The sequence below is a fragment of the Ctenopharyngodon idella genome, chromosome 14 (genome assembly GCF_019924925.1).
Source record: "Ctenopharyngodon idella isolate HZGC_01 chromosome 14, HZGC01, whole genome shotgun sequence".
NCBI lineage: Eukaryota > Metazoa > Chordata > Actinopteri > Cypriniformes > Xenocyprididae > Ctenopharyngodon > Ctenopharyngodon idella.
Window position 1 is genome coordinate 21,742,937 of NC_067233.1, and position 12,576 is coordinate 21,755,512.

General features: G+C 36.6%; 1 protein-coding gene across 3 annotated transcripts in view; it reads left to right on the forward strand.

The window, feature by feature from the left end:
* The window catches only part of spata5 (spermatogenesis associated 5), a 48,046-nt gene that overhangs the window by 1,859 nt on the left and 33,611 nt on the right, over nucleotides 1-12,576 (forward strand). For all 3 annotated transcript variants that reach the window (XR_007924798.1, XM_051859609.1, XM_051859610.1), the window contains exons 3-10: nucleotides 1,363-1,520; nucleotides 2,465-2,523; nucleotides 2,608-3,114; nucleotides 3,286-3,415; nucleotides 3,774-3,830; nucleotides 3,922-4,045; nucleotides 4,301-4,556; nucleotides 11,692-11,846. Coding sequence is in view for 2 of the 3 variants with exons in the window: in XM_051859609.1 (XP_051715569.1) it covers nucleotides 1,363-1,520; nucleotides 2,465-2,523; nucleotides 2,608-3,114; nucleotides 3,286-3,415; nucleotides 3,774-3,830; nucleotides 3,922-4,045; nucleotides 4,301-4,556; nucleotides 11,692-11,846 (1,446 nt within the window). In the remaining variant the exon portion in view is untranslated. The remainder of the gene's footprint in view (nucleotides 1-1,362; nucleotides 1,521-2,464; nucleotides 2,524-2,607; nucleotides 3,115-3,285; nucleotides 3,416-3,773; nucleotides 3,831-3,921; nucleotides 4,046-4,300; nucleotides 4,557-11,691; nucleotides 11,847-12,576) is intronic.

Here is a 12,576-nt window from a genome sequence, read left to right on the forward strand (position 1 = left end):
TTTTTTAGTAAGTGTTTTGTTGTGATTGTTTTATTTTAATTTTTGTTTTTATTTTAATTTGACAAATAATTATTAGCTTTTCATCAACTTACGAAGCCCCTACATGTTGTAATGCACTTCATGTTGTTTATTACAAAGAATGGAATATAATTTTTTTCTCTTGTTATTTTTATATCAATATGGTACATTATTAACCTATTCAGATCAATGTGATAAATGAGTTAGGTCAAAAGTAATCCAAAAGTAGTTTGATTACCTTACATTACTTTAAATGTTTAAAGGATTAGTTCAGAATTCAAATGTCCTGATAATTTACTCACCCCCATGTCATCCAAGATATTCATGTCTTTCTTTCTTCAGTGGAAAAGAAATGAAGGTTTTTGAGGAAAACATTCCAGGATTTTTCTCCATATAGTGGACTTCACTGGGGTTCAACGGGTTGAAGGTCCAAATGTCAGTTTCAGTGCAGCTTCAAAGAGCTCTACACGATCCCAGACGAGGAATAAGAGTCTTATCTAGAGAAACCATCGGTCATTTTCTAAAAATAATAAAAAATTATATACTTTTTAACCACAAATGCTCATCTTGCACTGCTCTGTGATGCTCCACGCATTACGTAATCACGTTGGAAAGGTCACACATGACGTAGGTGGAAGTACCGATCCAGTGTTTACAAAGAGAACGTGCAAAGACTAAGACAAACGCCCTTTACAAAAAAAGGTAAAACAACGATATCAGACGATTTTGAAGTTGGAGGAGAAAATGAGATGGAGTTTTTCGCTCTACTGCAGTACTTCCGCCTACGTCACGCGTGACCTTTCCAACGTGATTACGTAATGCGTGGAGCATCACAGAGCAGTGCAAGATGAGCATTTGTGGTTAAAACGTATAGAATTTTTTTTTTTTTTTTTTTTTATAAATGGCTGATGGTTTCTCTAGATAAGACTCTTATTCCTCGTCTGGGATCGTGTAGAGCTCTTTGAAGCTGCACTGAAACTGACATTTGGACCTTCAACCCGTTGAACCCCAGTGAAGTCCACTATATGGAGAAAAATCCTGGAATGTTTTCCTCAAAAACCTTCATTTCTTTTCGACTGAAGAAAGAAAGACATGAACATCTTGGATGATATGGGGGTAAGTAAATTATCAAAATAATGTGAATTCTGAACTGAACTAATCCTTTAATGCAGTGGTCTGTTACTAATAACTATAATTTTCATCATGTTATTTTACAGTTATCAGTTAAGGGTGAAATTGAAGAACGAACTGGTGTGACGTTTGCAGATCATTTGGAGATCTTTTATGCCCAGCAGTTAGATTGCCAGGGTGAATCAGTGTGTTGAAGCTGTGTGTGTCCTGCAGGTGTGTGTGGCGTGGCCGACATCTCAGTTTCCCGGCAGGCGTGTTGGTCTGCAGTCCAGCGTTCAGTCGAGTCTGAGAGTGAAGTCTGGAGATCATGTGACCCTGCAGCCCATCACTGGAGCTGTGCTACAGGCTGAACACATCCAGCTGAGCCTCAGGTACCAGCTGTGTTACAGCCATACTTCAACAGACATCATAAACACAATGGGAAAGGTCATAATCGAAGATTCAGCTCAGGTGCAGTAAGGTTTTTCCTCAGTGCTGCAGTAACTGTGAGGGAATGTCGCCATCTGCTGGTGTGACTCTTCACTCTGTACATAAGAACATAAAAATACTATTAGTTAACTATAATAATAACTAGCCTGGGACTACTGTTTGAACTTCTGATTATGTGTTACTGATGTAATGCATGTAAACAGTCCTTTTCTGATGTCCTTGCACATATGAATTAGTACATTTGATATAACTTTGCACAGACAAGGTTAGTAAGTGGTTTTATCAGTAGTTTAACACATGTAATGTTTCACATAGGAAGTATTGCGGCTATACTTTTGAATAAATATTTTTATAATAAATATATTTTTATTTATAAAAATTAATATACATGTTAAAAATGAATATATATGAATGCAAACAAATATAATATGATGTAAATGTATATAAATAAAAATGTTTTATAAACATTTAAAAACATTTATATATTTTTTAATATTTATATTATAAATATATTATATTATAAAAATATTTATATATTTTAACAATTTTTTATAATATTATTTTTTAATTTTTTACATTTTTTATAAACATTTGTGATTTGTAATCAGCATTATAAATAAGTATAATATAATATATTATGAATAAAAACAAGTACAATATAATATAAATGTATATAAATAAAAATGTTTTATAAATATTTATCATTTATATATATATATATATATATATATGTTATAAAAATATTACAAATTTTAATATTATCATAATATTAATATTTTTAATTTTTATAAACATATTTGTGATTTTTAATCAGCATTATTCCTCAAAAACTTGATTTACAGCTCAGGAATCGTCTTCTAATTTATGTTTGTTCAAATTGTTACAGTCCTGAAGACGGAGTGCTGAACACAGAAGAATTCAGGAATTATCTTCTCCGGACCTTGGGTAACAAATGCTCTGATTTCCCAAAACCCCTTTGAATGATGGGATTGTTTTCAGACTCCTCACAAACATTATTGTGTCTTTCAGATAGTCGTGTTCTGCTCCCGGGCGGCAGTGTCTCTGTGTCTTATTTTGGGCGTAACTGTGTGATCGGTGTGGATTCGGTGCGGGGTGTCGACGGAGAGACTCAGACCTCAGTGTCAGACGGAGCCGCTCTCGATCTGTCGTCACAGCTAGAACAGCTCTCCATCCAGCACAGCACACCAAACAGATCACATGACCCTTTACCTCTGACCCCTCAGCCTCCTTCAACACCCTGTAAACCAAGCGACCCTGTTCTCAGTCCGTCTGACCCTTCGTTCACCGACAGTCCTCTGCGTCTGTCTCCCCCTGCTGGACGCTCATCGACAGACACCTTCTACACCGTCTGCAGCTCCACCACGCTGAGCATCTCTGAACCCGCCGAGCAGGACGAGGGCGACGAGAGGTCAAAGGTCACGTACAGTATGATCGGCGGGCTCAGCGGTCAGCTGCAGGTCATCAGGGAGACCATCGAACTGCCGCTCAAACACCCCGAACTCTTCAAAAACTATGGTGAGTGAGGTCAGAGGTCAGATGTTCGTGGCCCAACCCTTGACCGTTGACACATGACCTTTAAACTTCACTTCTTACATCAGTCCATTGTCTTCATATAATCCATATACTTAGGGTCTTTATTTTGAAGTGTTGAGTCTCATGTGGTCATGTGTGTGTCTGTCATGACAGGAATCCCGCCTCCTCGAGGTGTGCTGCTGTACGGGCCGCCCGGCACAGGGAAGACTCTGATTGGACGAGCAGTAGCCAATGAAGTGGGAGCTCACATGAGCGTGATCAACGGCCCAGAGATCATGAGCAAGTGTGTGAGAGACGATTAAAGCTGAAATTGATCATCACAACAACCACATTCTCACAAAACATGTGACATGTTACGTTTAAAAACATTATTACATTTTAATGCTACATTCTCACAAAACATGTTACATTTTAAAACATAATTAAGTACATTTTAATACCCCATTCTCACAAAACAGGGCATGTTAAAAACAATTAAGTACATTTTAATGCTACATTCTCACAAAAAAGGACATTCATCACATTTAAAAACATAAGTACAGTACATTTTAATGCCATATTCTCTCGTGCTTGAGTAGTTTTGGTTTTCTTAAGCGTGTAAATGTGTTTGTTCAGATAAACATGTCTCCATCTCTCTGCAGGTTTTATGGAGAGACTGAAGCCAGACTGAGGCAGATCTTCACACAGGCCTCACAGAGGTACCGACACACAATTAATGTGTTTGACGTTTGTTATGAATGAACACAAGTCACTCTGTGTGTGTGTGTGTGTGTGTGTGTGTGTTCACAGGCAGCCTGCCATCATCTTCATCGATGAATTAGACGCTCTGTGTCCAAAAAGAGAAGGAGCACAGAATGAGGTGGAGAAGCGGGTCGTCGCCACACTCCTCACACTCATGGACGGGATCGGATCGGTGAGTAGAGAGTCTGTCCACCTGTCCATCCAGTGATGTGACAAAAATTAATTTAAAAGTACAAATATTTCATGCAGAATCTTAATATGAGCTCAAAATCTGAATGTGTAATAATAATATTTATTCAAAAATTAGTATAATATTGTTTGAAATCAGTTTAGGTGAAGCACAGCATATATCACACACCTCTAAATATTAATAATAATAATTAAAGTGTGTCATTGACACATTTAATGGTGTGTTTGATGTCATCAGGAGGGTCACAGCGGTCAGCTGCTGGTTTTGGGAGCCACAAATCGTCCTCATGCGCTGGATCCCGCCCTGCGGCGGCCCGGACGCTTCGATAAGGAGCTGGAGATTGGCGTTCCTGACGCGAACGGCCGGATGGATATCTTACAGAAGCAGCTGCGCTCCATGCCATGTGACGTCACTGACGACGAGCTGCAGGAACTAGCTGACGCGGCGCATGGATACGTGGGCGCTGATCTCGCCGCCGTCTGCAAGGAAGCTGGTGAGTTTTCACGCACTAGGGTTTTTAAGATGGTACAGCTTCACTTTAAATCACATTTGGTCCTGTTTTGCTTCATAATAACATGTTTTGCTTCATAAAATGTACATAATTAAGTACATTTTAATGCTACATTCTGACAAAACGGGATGTGCGTTTAGCTTAAAAACACAATTAAGTACATTTTAATGCTACATTCTGACAGAACGGGATGTGCGTTACATTTAAAAACACAATTAAGTACATTTTAATGCTACATTCTGACAACGGGATGTGCGTTTAGCTTAAAAACACAATTAAGTACATTTTAATGCTACATTCTGACAGAACGGGATGTGCGTTACATTTAAAAACACAATTAAGTACATTTTAATGCTACATTCTGACAAAACGGGATGTGCGTTACATTTAAAAATACAATTAAGTACGTTTTAATGCTACATTCTGACAGAACGGGATGTGCGTTACATTTAAAAACACAATTAAGTACATTTTAATGCTACATTCTGACAGAACGGGATGTGCGTTACATTTAAAAACACAATTAAGTACATTTTAATGCTACATTCTGACAGAACGGGATGTGCGTTACATTTAAAAACACAATTAAGTAAATTTTAATGCTACATTCTGACAAAACGGGATGTGCGTTTCGCTTAAAAACACAATGAAGTACATTTTAATGCTACATTTTGACAGAACGGGATGTGCGTTACATTTAAAAATACAATTAAGTACGTTTTAATGCTACATTCTGACAAAACGGGATGTGCGTTTCGCTTAAAAACACAATGAAGTACATTTTAATGCTACATTTTGACAGAACGGGATGTGCGTTACATTTAAAAACACAATTAAGTACATTTTAATGCTACATTCTGACAAAACGGGATGTGCGTTTCGCTTAAAAACACAATTAAGTACATTTTAATGCTACATTTTGACAAAACGGGATGTGCGTTACATTTAAAAATACAATTAAGTACGTTTTAATGCTACATTCTGACAAAACGGGATGTGCGTTTCGCTTAAAAACACAATGAAGTACATTTTAATGCTACATTTTGACAGAACGGGATGTGCGTTACATTTAAAAACACAATTAAGTACATTTTAATGCTACATTCTGACAGAACGGGATGTGCGTTACATTTAAAAATACAATTAAGTACGTTTTAATGCTACATTCTGACAGAACGGGATGTGCGTTACATTTAAAAACACAATTAAGTACATTTTAATGCTACATTCTGACAGAACGGGATGTGCGTTACATTTAAAAACACAATTAAGTACATTTTAATGCTACATTCTGACAGAACGGGATGTGCGTTACATTTAAAAACACAATTAAGTAAATTTTAATGCTACATTCTGACAAAACGGGATGTGCGTTTCGCTTAAAAACACAATGAAGTACATTTTAATGCTACATTTTGACAGAACGGGATGTGCGTTACATTTAAAAATACAATTAAGTACGTTTTAATGCTACATTCTGACAAAACGGGATGTGCGTTTCGCTTAAAAACACAATGAAGTACATTTTAATGCTACATTTTGACAGAACGGGATGTGCGTTACATTTAAAAACACAATTAAGTACATTTTAATGCTACATTCTGACAAAACGGGATGTGCGTTTCGCTTAAAAACACAATTAAGTACATTTTAATGCTACATTTTGACAAAACGGGATGTGCGTTACATTTAAAAATACAATTAAGTACGTTTTAATGCTACATTCTGACAAAACGGGATGTGCGTTTCGCTTAAAAACACAATGAAGTACATTTTAATGCTACATTTTGACAGAACGGGATGTGCGTTACATTTAAAAACACAATTAAGTACATTTTAATGCTACATTCTGACAGAACGGGATGTGCGTTACATTTAAAAACACAATTAAGTACATTTTAATGCTACATTCTGACAAAACGGGATGTGCGTTTCGCTTAAAAACACAATTAAGTACATTTTAATGCTACATTCTGACAGAACGGGATGTGCGTTTCGCTTAAAAACACAATTAAGTACATTTTAATGCTACATTCTGACAAAACGGGATGTGCGTTTCGCTTAAAAACACAATTAAGTACATTTTAATGCTACATTCTGACAAAACGGGATGTGCGTTTCGCTTAAAAACACAATTAAGTACATTTTAATGCTACATTTTGACAAAACGGGATGTGCGTTACATTTAAAAATACAATTAAGTACGTTTTAATGCTACATTCTGACAAAACGGGATGTGCGTTTCGCTTAAAAACACAATGAAGTACATTTTAATGCTACATTTTGACAGAACGGGATGTGCGTTACATTTAAAAACACAATTAAGTACATTTTAATGCTACATTCTGACAGAACGGGATGTGCGTTACATTTAAAAATACAATTAAGTACGTTTTAATGCTACATTCTGACAGAACGGGATGTGCGTTACATTTAAAAACACAATTAAGTACATTTTAATGCTACATTCTGACAGAACGGGATGTGCGTTACATTTAAAAACACAATTAAGTACATTTTAATGCTACATTCTGACAGAACGGGATGTGCGTTACATTTAAAAACACAATTAAGTAAATTTTAATGCTACATTCTGACAAAACGGGATGTGCGTTTCGCTTAAAAACACAATGAAGTACATTTTAATGCTACATTTTGACAGAACGGGATGTGCGTTACATTTAAAAATACAATTAAGTACGTTTTAATGCTACATTCTGACAAAACGGGATGTGCGTTTCGCTTAAAAACACAATGAAGTACATTTTAATGCTACATTTTGACAGAACGGGATGTGCGTTACATTTAAAAACACAATTAAGTACATTTTAATGCTACATTCTGACAAAACGGGATGTGCGTTTCGCTTAAAAACACAATTAAGTACATTTTAATGCTACATTTTGACAAAACGGGATGTGCGTTACATTTAAAAATACAATTAAGTACGTTTTAATGCTACATTCTGACAAAACGGGATGTGCGTTTCGCTTAAAAACACAATGAAGTACATTTTAATGCTACATTTTGACAGAACGGGATGTGCGTTACATTTAAAAACACAATTAAGTACATTTTAATGCTACATTCTGACAGAACGGGATGTGCGTTACATTTAAAAACACAATTAAGTACATTTTAATGCTACATTCTGACAAAACGGGATGTGCGTTTCGCTTAAAAACACAATTAAGTACATTTTAATGCTACATTCTGACAGAACGGGATGTGCGTTTCGCTTAAAAACACAATTAAGTACATTTTAATGCTACATTCTGACAAAACGGGATGTGCGTTTCGCTTAAAAACACAATTAAGTACATTTTAATGCTACATTCTGACAAAACGGGATGTGCGTTACATTTAAAAACACAATTAAGTACATTTTAATGCTACATTCTGACAAAACGGGATGTGCGTCACATTTAAAAAGATAATTAAGTGCATGATCCTTCAGAAATCATTCTAATATGCTGATTTGCTGCTCAAGAAACATTTCTGATTATTATCAATGTTGAAAACAGTTTCATATTTTTGTGGAAACCATCATACATTTTATTTTTTTAGGATTCTTTAATGAATAAAAAGTTCAAAAGAACAGCATTTATTTGAAATAGAAAGACATTATAAGTGTCTTTACTGTCACTTTTGATTGATTTAATGCGTCCTTGATGAATAAAAGTATCAATTTCTTTCAAAAAACACCCGAACTTTTAGTTGGTCGTGTGCTTCTGCATGTCTTTTTCTCTTCAGTTCGTTCTCCTGTTCTCCTCTGCAGATGTGTTTGTGTTTTTCCTCTTATTCCAGAGGATAAGCGTGTGTTTAAGACTGGTGTTTCCTCCGCAGGTCACAATGACCTGAATGTGTGCGGACACCAGCACTTCCTGCTGAGACATGCAGTCAGATCACGTCTGTAACCTCTGAACACATGGAGGAGAGAGATGTAAAAATAGACAGAGTCTGTTTACTCCATCACTGCGTCTCTGGAGGGGCGGCTTGGTTTTCTTTGGCAAGGTCAAGACTGTGTGTGTGTGTGTGTGTGTGTGTTGATCTTTCCATCTGGGCACAGATGCATCGCTGTTTAAAAATATCACTGGTGTATAAAGGACGTGCAGGTGTGTGTTAAAGTCTGTGCTTTGTGTGCCTGACGGCGTGTGTGTTCAGCGTGTGTGTGATATTACTGTGTGCTCAGCATTCAGGAGTGACACTGAGCTCTTCACTGAAACTGATCTCCGGTCAGTGTCTGATCGATAATGCGCAGTTTCCTCTGAATGACCTGCTGCAGTCCTGAAGAGACACGAGATACACCTCCGCCTCTCTATCGCTCCACCACACTTCATCCTCCGCTAGACTCACTAAAGACTTAATAAGAAAAGCTTAAGAATATTCTTAAGATAAATTCAGAATTTCATAAGAATGTTTCTATGTGCAGTTTTTGAAAAACTCTATTATAATGTACAGTAGTGGCCAGAAGTGATGTCTGGTCTAGGACATTTGACATTTTCAAATATTATTAAAAATAGTTAAAGATTTTAAAAGCATATTGTGCAGTTGAGCTTGTTTTATTTGTGATGATAACTCATGGCAAAATTGTGAACACTTGCAAAAACAAGAGAACCAATGAGATATTAATAACTGATTATGTTTCAGTGATGCTTTAGGGTCCAATTCTCTTTATTAACTAGTTGCTTATTATCATGCATATTACTAGGATATTGGCTGTTTATTAGTACTTATAAAGCAGATATTAATGCCATATTCTACATCCCATAATTCTACCCAATACCTAAACCTAACAACAACCTTACTAACTTTTAAAATGTTTTTTTTAATTGTTTTTATTTATATTATATAGTTTATATCTTTATGTGTGTGTGTGTTTAGCATTTAATTAAGTTAATTGTTTTCTAATTTTTTTTAGTGTAATTAATTTTAAGTCATTCTCTGGACCAACGGGCTGGATTCACAAAAATCTTTCTAAAAAAAATTCTAATAAATTCGTAAGAATGTTTCTAAGTGCAATTCATGAAAAACTCTATTATCTAGTGTTCTGTTGTAATGCTTAATATTTGAAACAACCCAATAAATTCATTAAACATCTCATTTTTTGGGGATTTAAAACAGTTATCTATTTTCCTACAAGCAATCTTAAGAAAAAAAATAAAATCTTGAAAAACTCTCAATAAGCTTAATTTTTTTCTGCCCACAGACTCGATATGAGTTGATGAATATGAACACAGACACTCAGTCATGCAGTGAAGGCGATTTTTACTGTTTATGTTGAGATAAAAACCGCTGCAGGATTGTGGATCTGTAATGTGTTTGTCTCACTTTATCTTTCATGAAGAAAAGGCAGAAGAGAAGCGGCTGTGAAGTTTGGCGTTTGGTATAAATCACACTGAATGTTCAGAAGGAGAATAAACAGCTCTGTGTCTGACTGACGGCTTCTTCCTTATAAAGTCTTTCTCCCGCTCTCTCTGTCCTTTTACAGCAGAGTTTCAGACTCAAACTCCAGCTGAGTTTATACGTGTTTATAAACCCGGAAGCGCTTGTGACGCGTGTCCTCCTCTCCTCTGGAGTTTGTTCTTCTTGTTTTATGTTAGGGCCGGTGTTGTTCTTCTGTTGATCGAGTCAGTTTCACTGCAGCTGTGAGTGGAAATACAGGAATGAGGAAAGATCTGGAAACATTCCTGCTCCGGACATTATTCTGTTGTTGTTCTGTTCCTCCTTCCGTTTTATTTCATCTTTAAATGGTGCAGGAGATGTTTTGAGTTTCGTCTCTTTGCAGCCTTTAAATTTAAATATGTAAAATCATCTATCTATCTATCTATCTATCTATCCAGTTTTGCTTTTCAAGTAAATGTGACTTATTTCATCCATCCATCCGTCCATCCATCATTCATCCATTATCCATCCATCCATCCAGTTTTGCTTTTCAAGTAAATTTGCCATATTCCATCATCCGTCCGTCCATCCATCATTCATCCATTCTTCATCCATCCATACATCCAGTATTGCTTTTCAAGTAAATTTGCCATATTCCATCCGTCCGTCTGTCCATCCATCATTCATCCATCCATCCATACATCCATCCATCCAGTTTTGCTTTTCAAGTAAATTTGCCTTATTCCATCCGTCCGTCTGTCCATCCATCATTCATCCATTCTTCATCCATCCATCCATCCATTCATCCATCCAGTTTTGCTTTTCAAGTAAATGTGCCTTATTCCATCCATCCGTCCATCCATCCATCATCTGTCCATCCATCCATCTACTTATTTATTCATAATTAAATAAGTCATACATTCACTTCTAAAGACACTTTTTGTCTATTCAAAAATTTGTCTTCCACAATAATGTCTTTGAATTCATTTGAGAGCTTTTCTCTCAAAATATTAATATTGATTTATGATTAATCTGATGAATAAATTAGTGCGTGAAGTCTATTAGAATGTACGTTAAACCTTTCTGCGTGATCCAGTGTTTGTGACTCCTTTTTTTTTAAAGGTGGATTTCCAGGTAATCTATTTTTAAACGTGTTCATTGGAAACATACGAGTCTCTTCCCTTCATCTCTAATGCTCGTCGCTCCTCTCTGTTCCTCTTTTTCTCTCTCTTTATATCTTTGTGACTCCTCGTTCGGCCTCGTCTGATGTCGTCACGTCCAGAGAGAGCAGGAGGTCAGGTTTGATTCACGTCGGATGTTTACTCTGTGTTGGAGCAGAGGAAAGCCTGCGGGATGTTTGCTCTCAAATAAATCAACTCAAACAGAGATTAAACCCGCTGGATTCAGCTTAATCTGTGCCTTATTATGCTTCACAGTGTGTGTGTGTGTGTGTGTGTGTGTGTGTGTGTGTGTGTGTGTGTGTGTGTGTTGAAGGGACAGTTCACCCACAGATGATTCTGGCATCATTCACTCACCCTCATGTTTTCAGCTCCATGAATTCGAGCGTTTCTGTCTGATAATGCTGATAATCTCTTCTTTTAGAGTCCAACTAGAGACAAAAATAGAGAAATACACTACCAGTCAAAAGTTTCAAATCGTTTTGTAAAAATTGTACCGACCCCAAACTTGACCCTGGTCCATGGCGATCTGTTCATGTTCTGTGTTTCTGCAGGTCTTCACGCACTGAGGAGGGTTTTAGGATCCAGTCCTGCTCTCTCTGACGTCCAGGCGATGAACAGCGTAAAGGTCACGACCTCTGACCTAAGGCTGGCCATGACTGAGGTCAAGCCCAGTGCGATGAGAGAGGTGGCCATCGACGTGCCAAAGGTACAGTGACCTATCAGCATTCTGAGTGACGGATTGATGGGCCAATCACAGCTCAAGATTTAGATATAAAGCTCAAACACACAATTTCATTACAATTTCATTAGTTAACAGATTACTTGTGATAATATTGCAATAATATTTCACAGTTTTTACTGTATTTTTGATCAAATAAATGCAGCCTCTGTGAGCAGAAGAGACTTCCTTCAGAAACATTTTTAAAAATCTTAATTATTCCCAACTTTTAGTTTGTCTCATTTTCGTTCAGTGTCTCAGCGCTGAAATCCAAATTAGCCAAATTCAGACAAGCAAAATATGCAAAAATATAGCTGTAAGCAGCAATTATCGGGGGCCAAGCACAAAAAGGAATAAAACATGCAAGGAGGAGCTTCAGAAAAACTGCGACAATAAGTAATTAAAGATGTTTTTAGATTATTTGAGTCAAAATGGCTGAAAAATCACAAATACAGTCACTGTAATATGATTAACTTGCTTATCACTTTTGACCAGTAGGTGGCGCTGTTATCAAATTATAATGGTGTGGTCAGTGTGAGGAGACAATGACACATACAAAGTTTGATGTCAATATGCCAAAGCGTTGCAAAGTTACAGAATCAGCTTGGTATCATGCCAGAAATACTGGTTTTGGTGAAAAACGGACCAATGGTCTAGGAGGAGTTCGAAAAAGTAGGTTTTCAAAATAATTCAACACGGCGGACAGCAAGTTCGAACA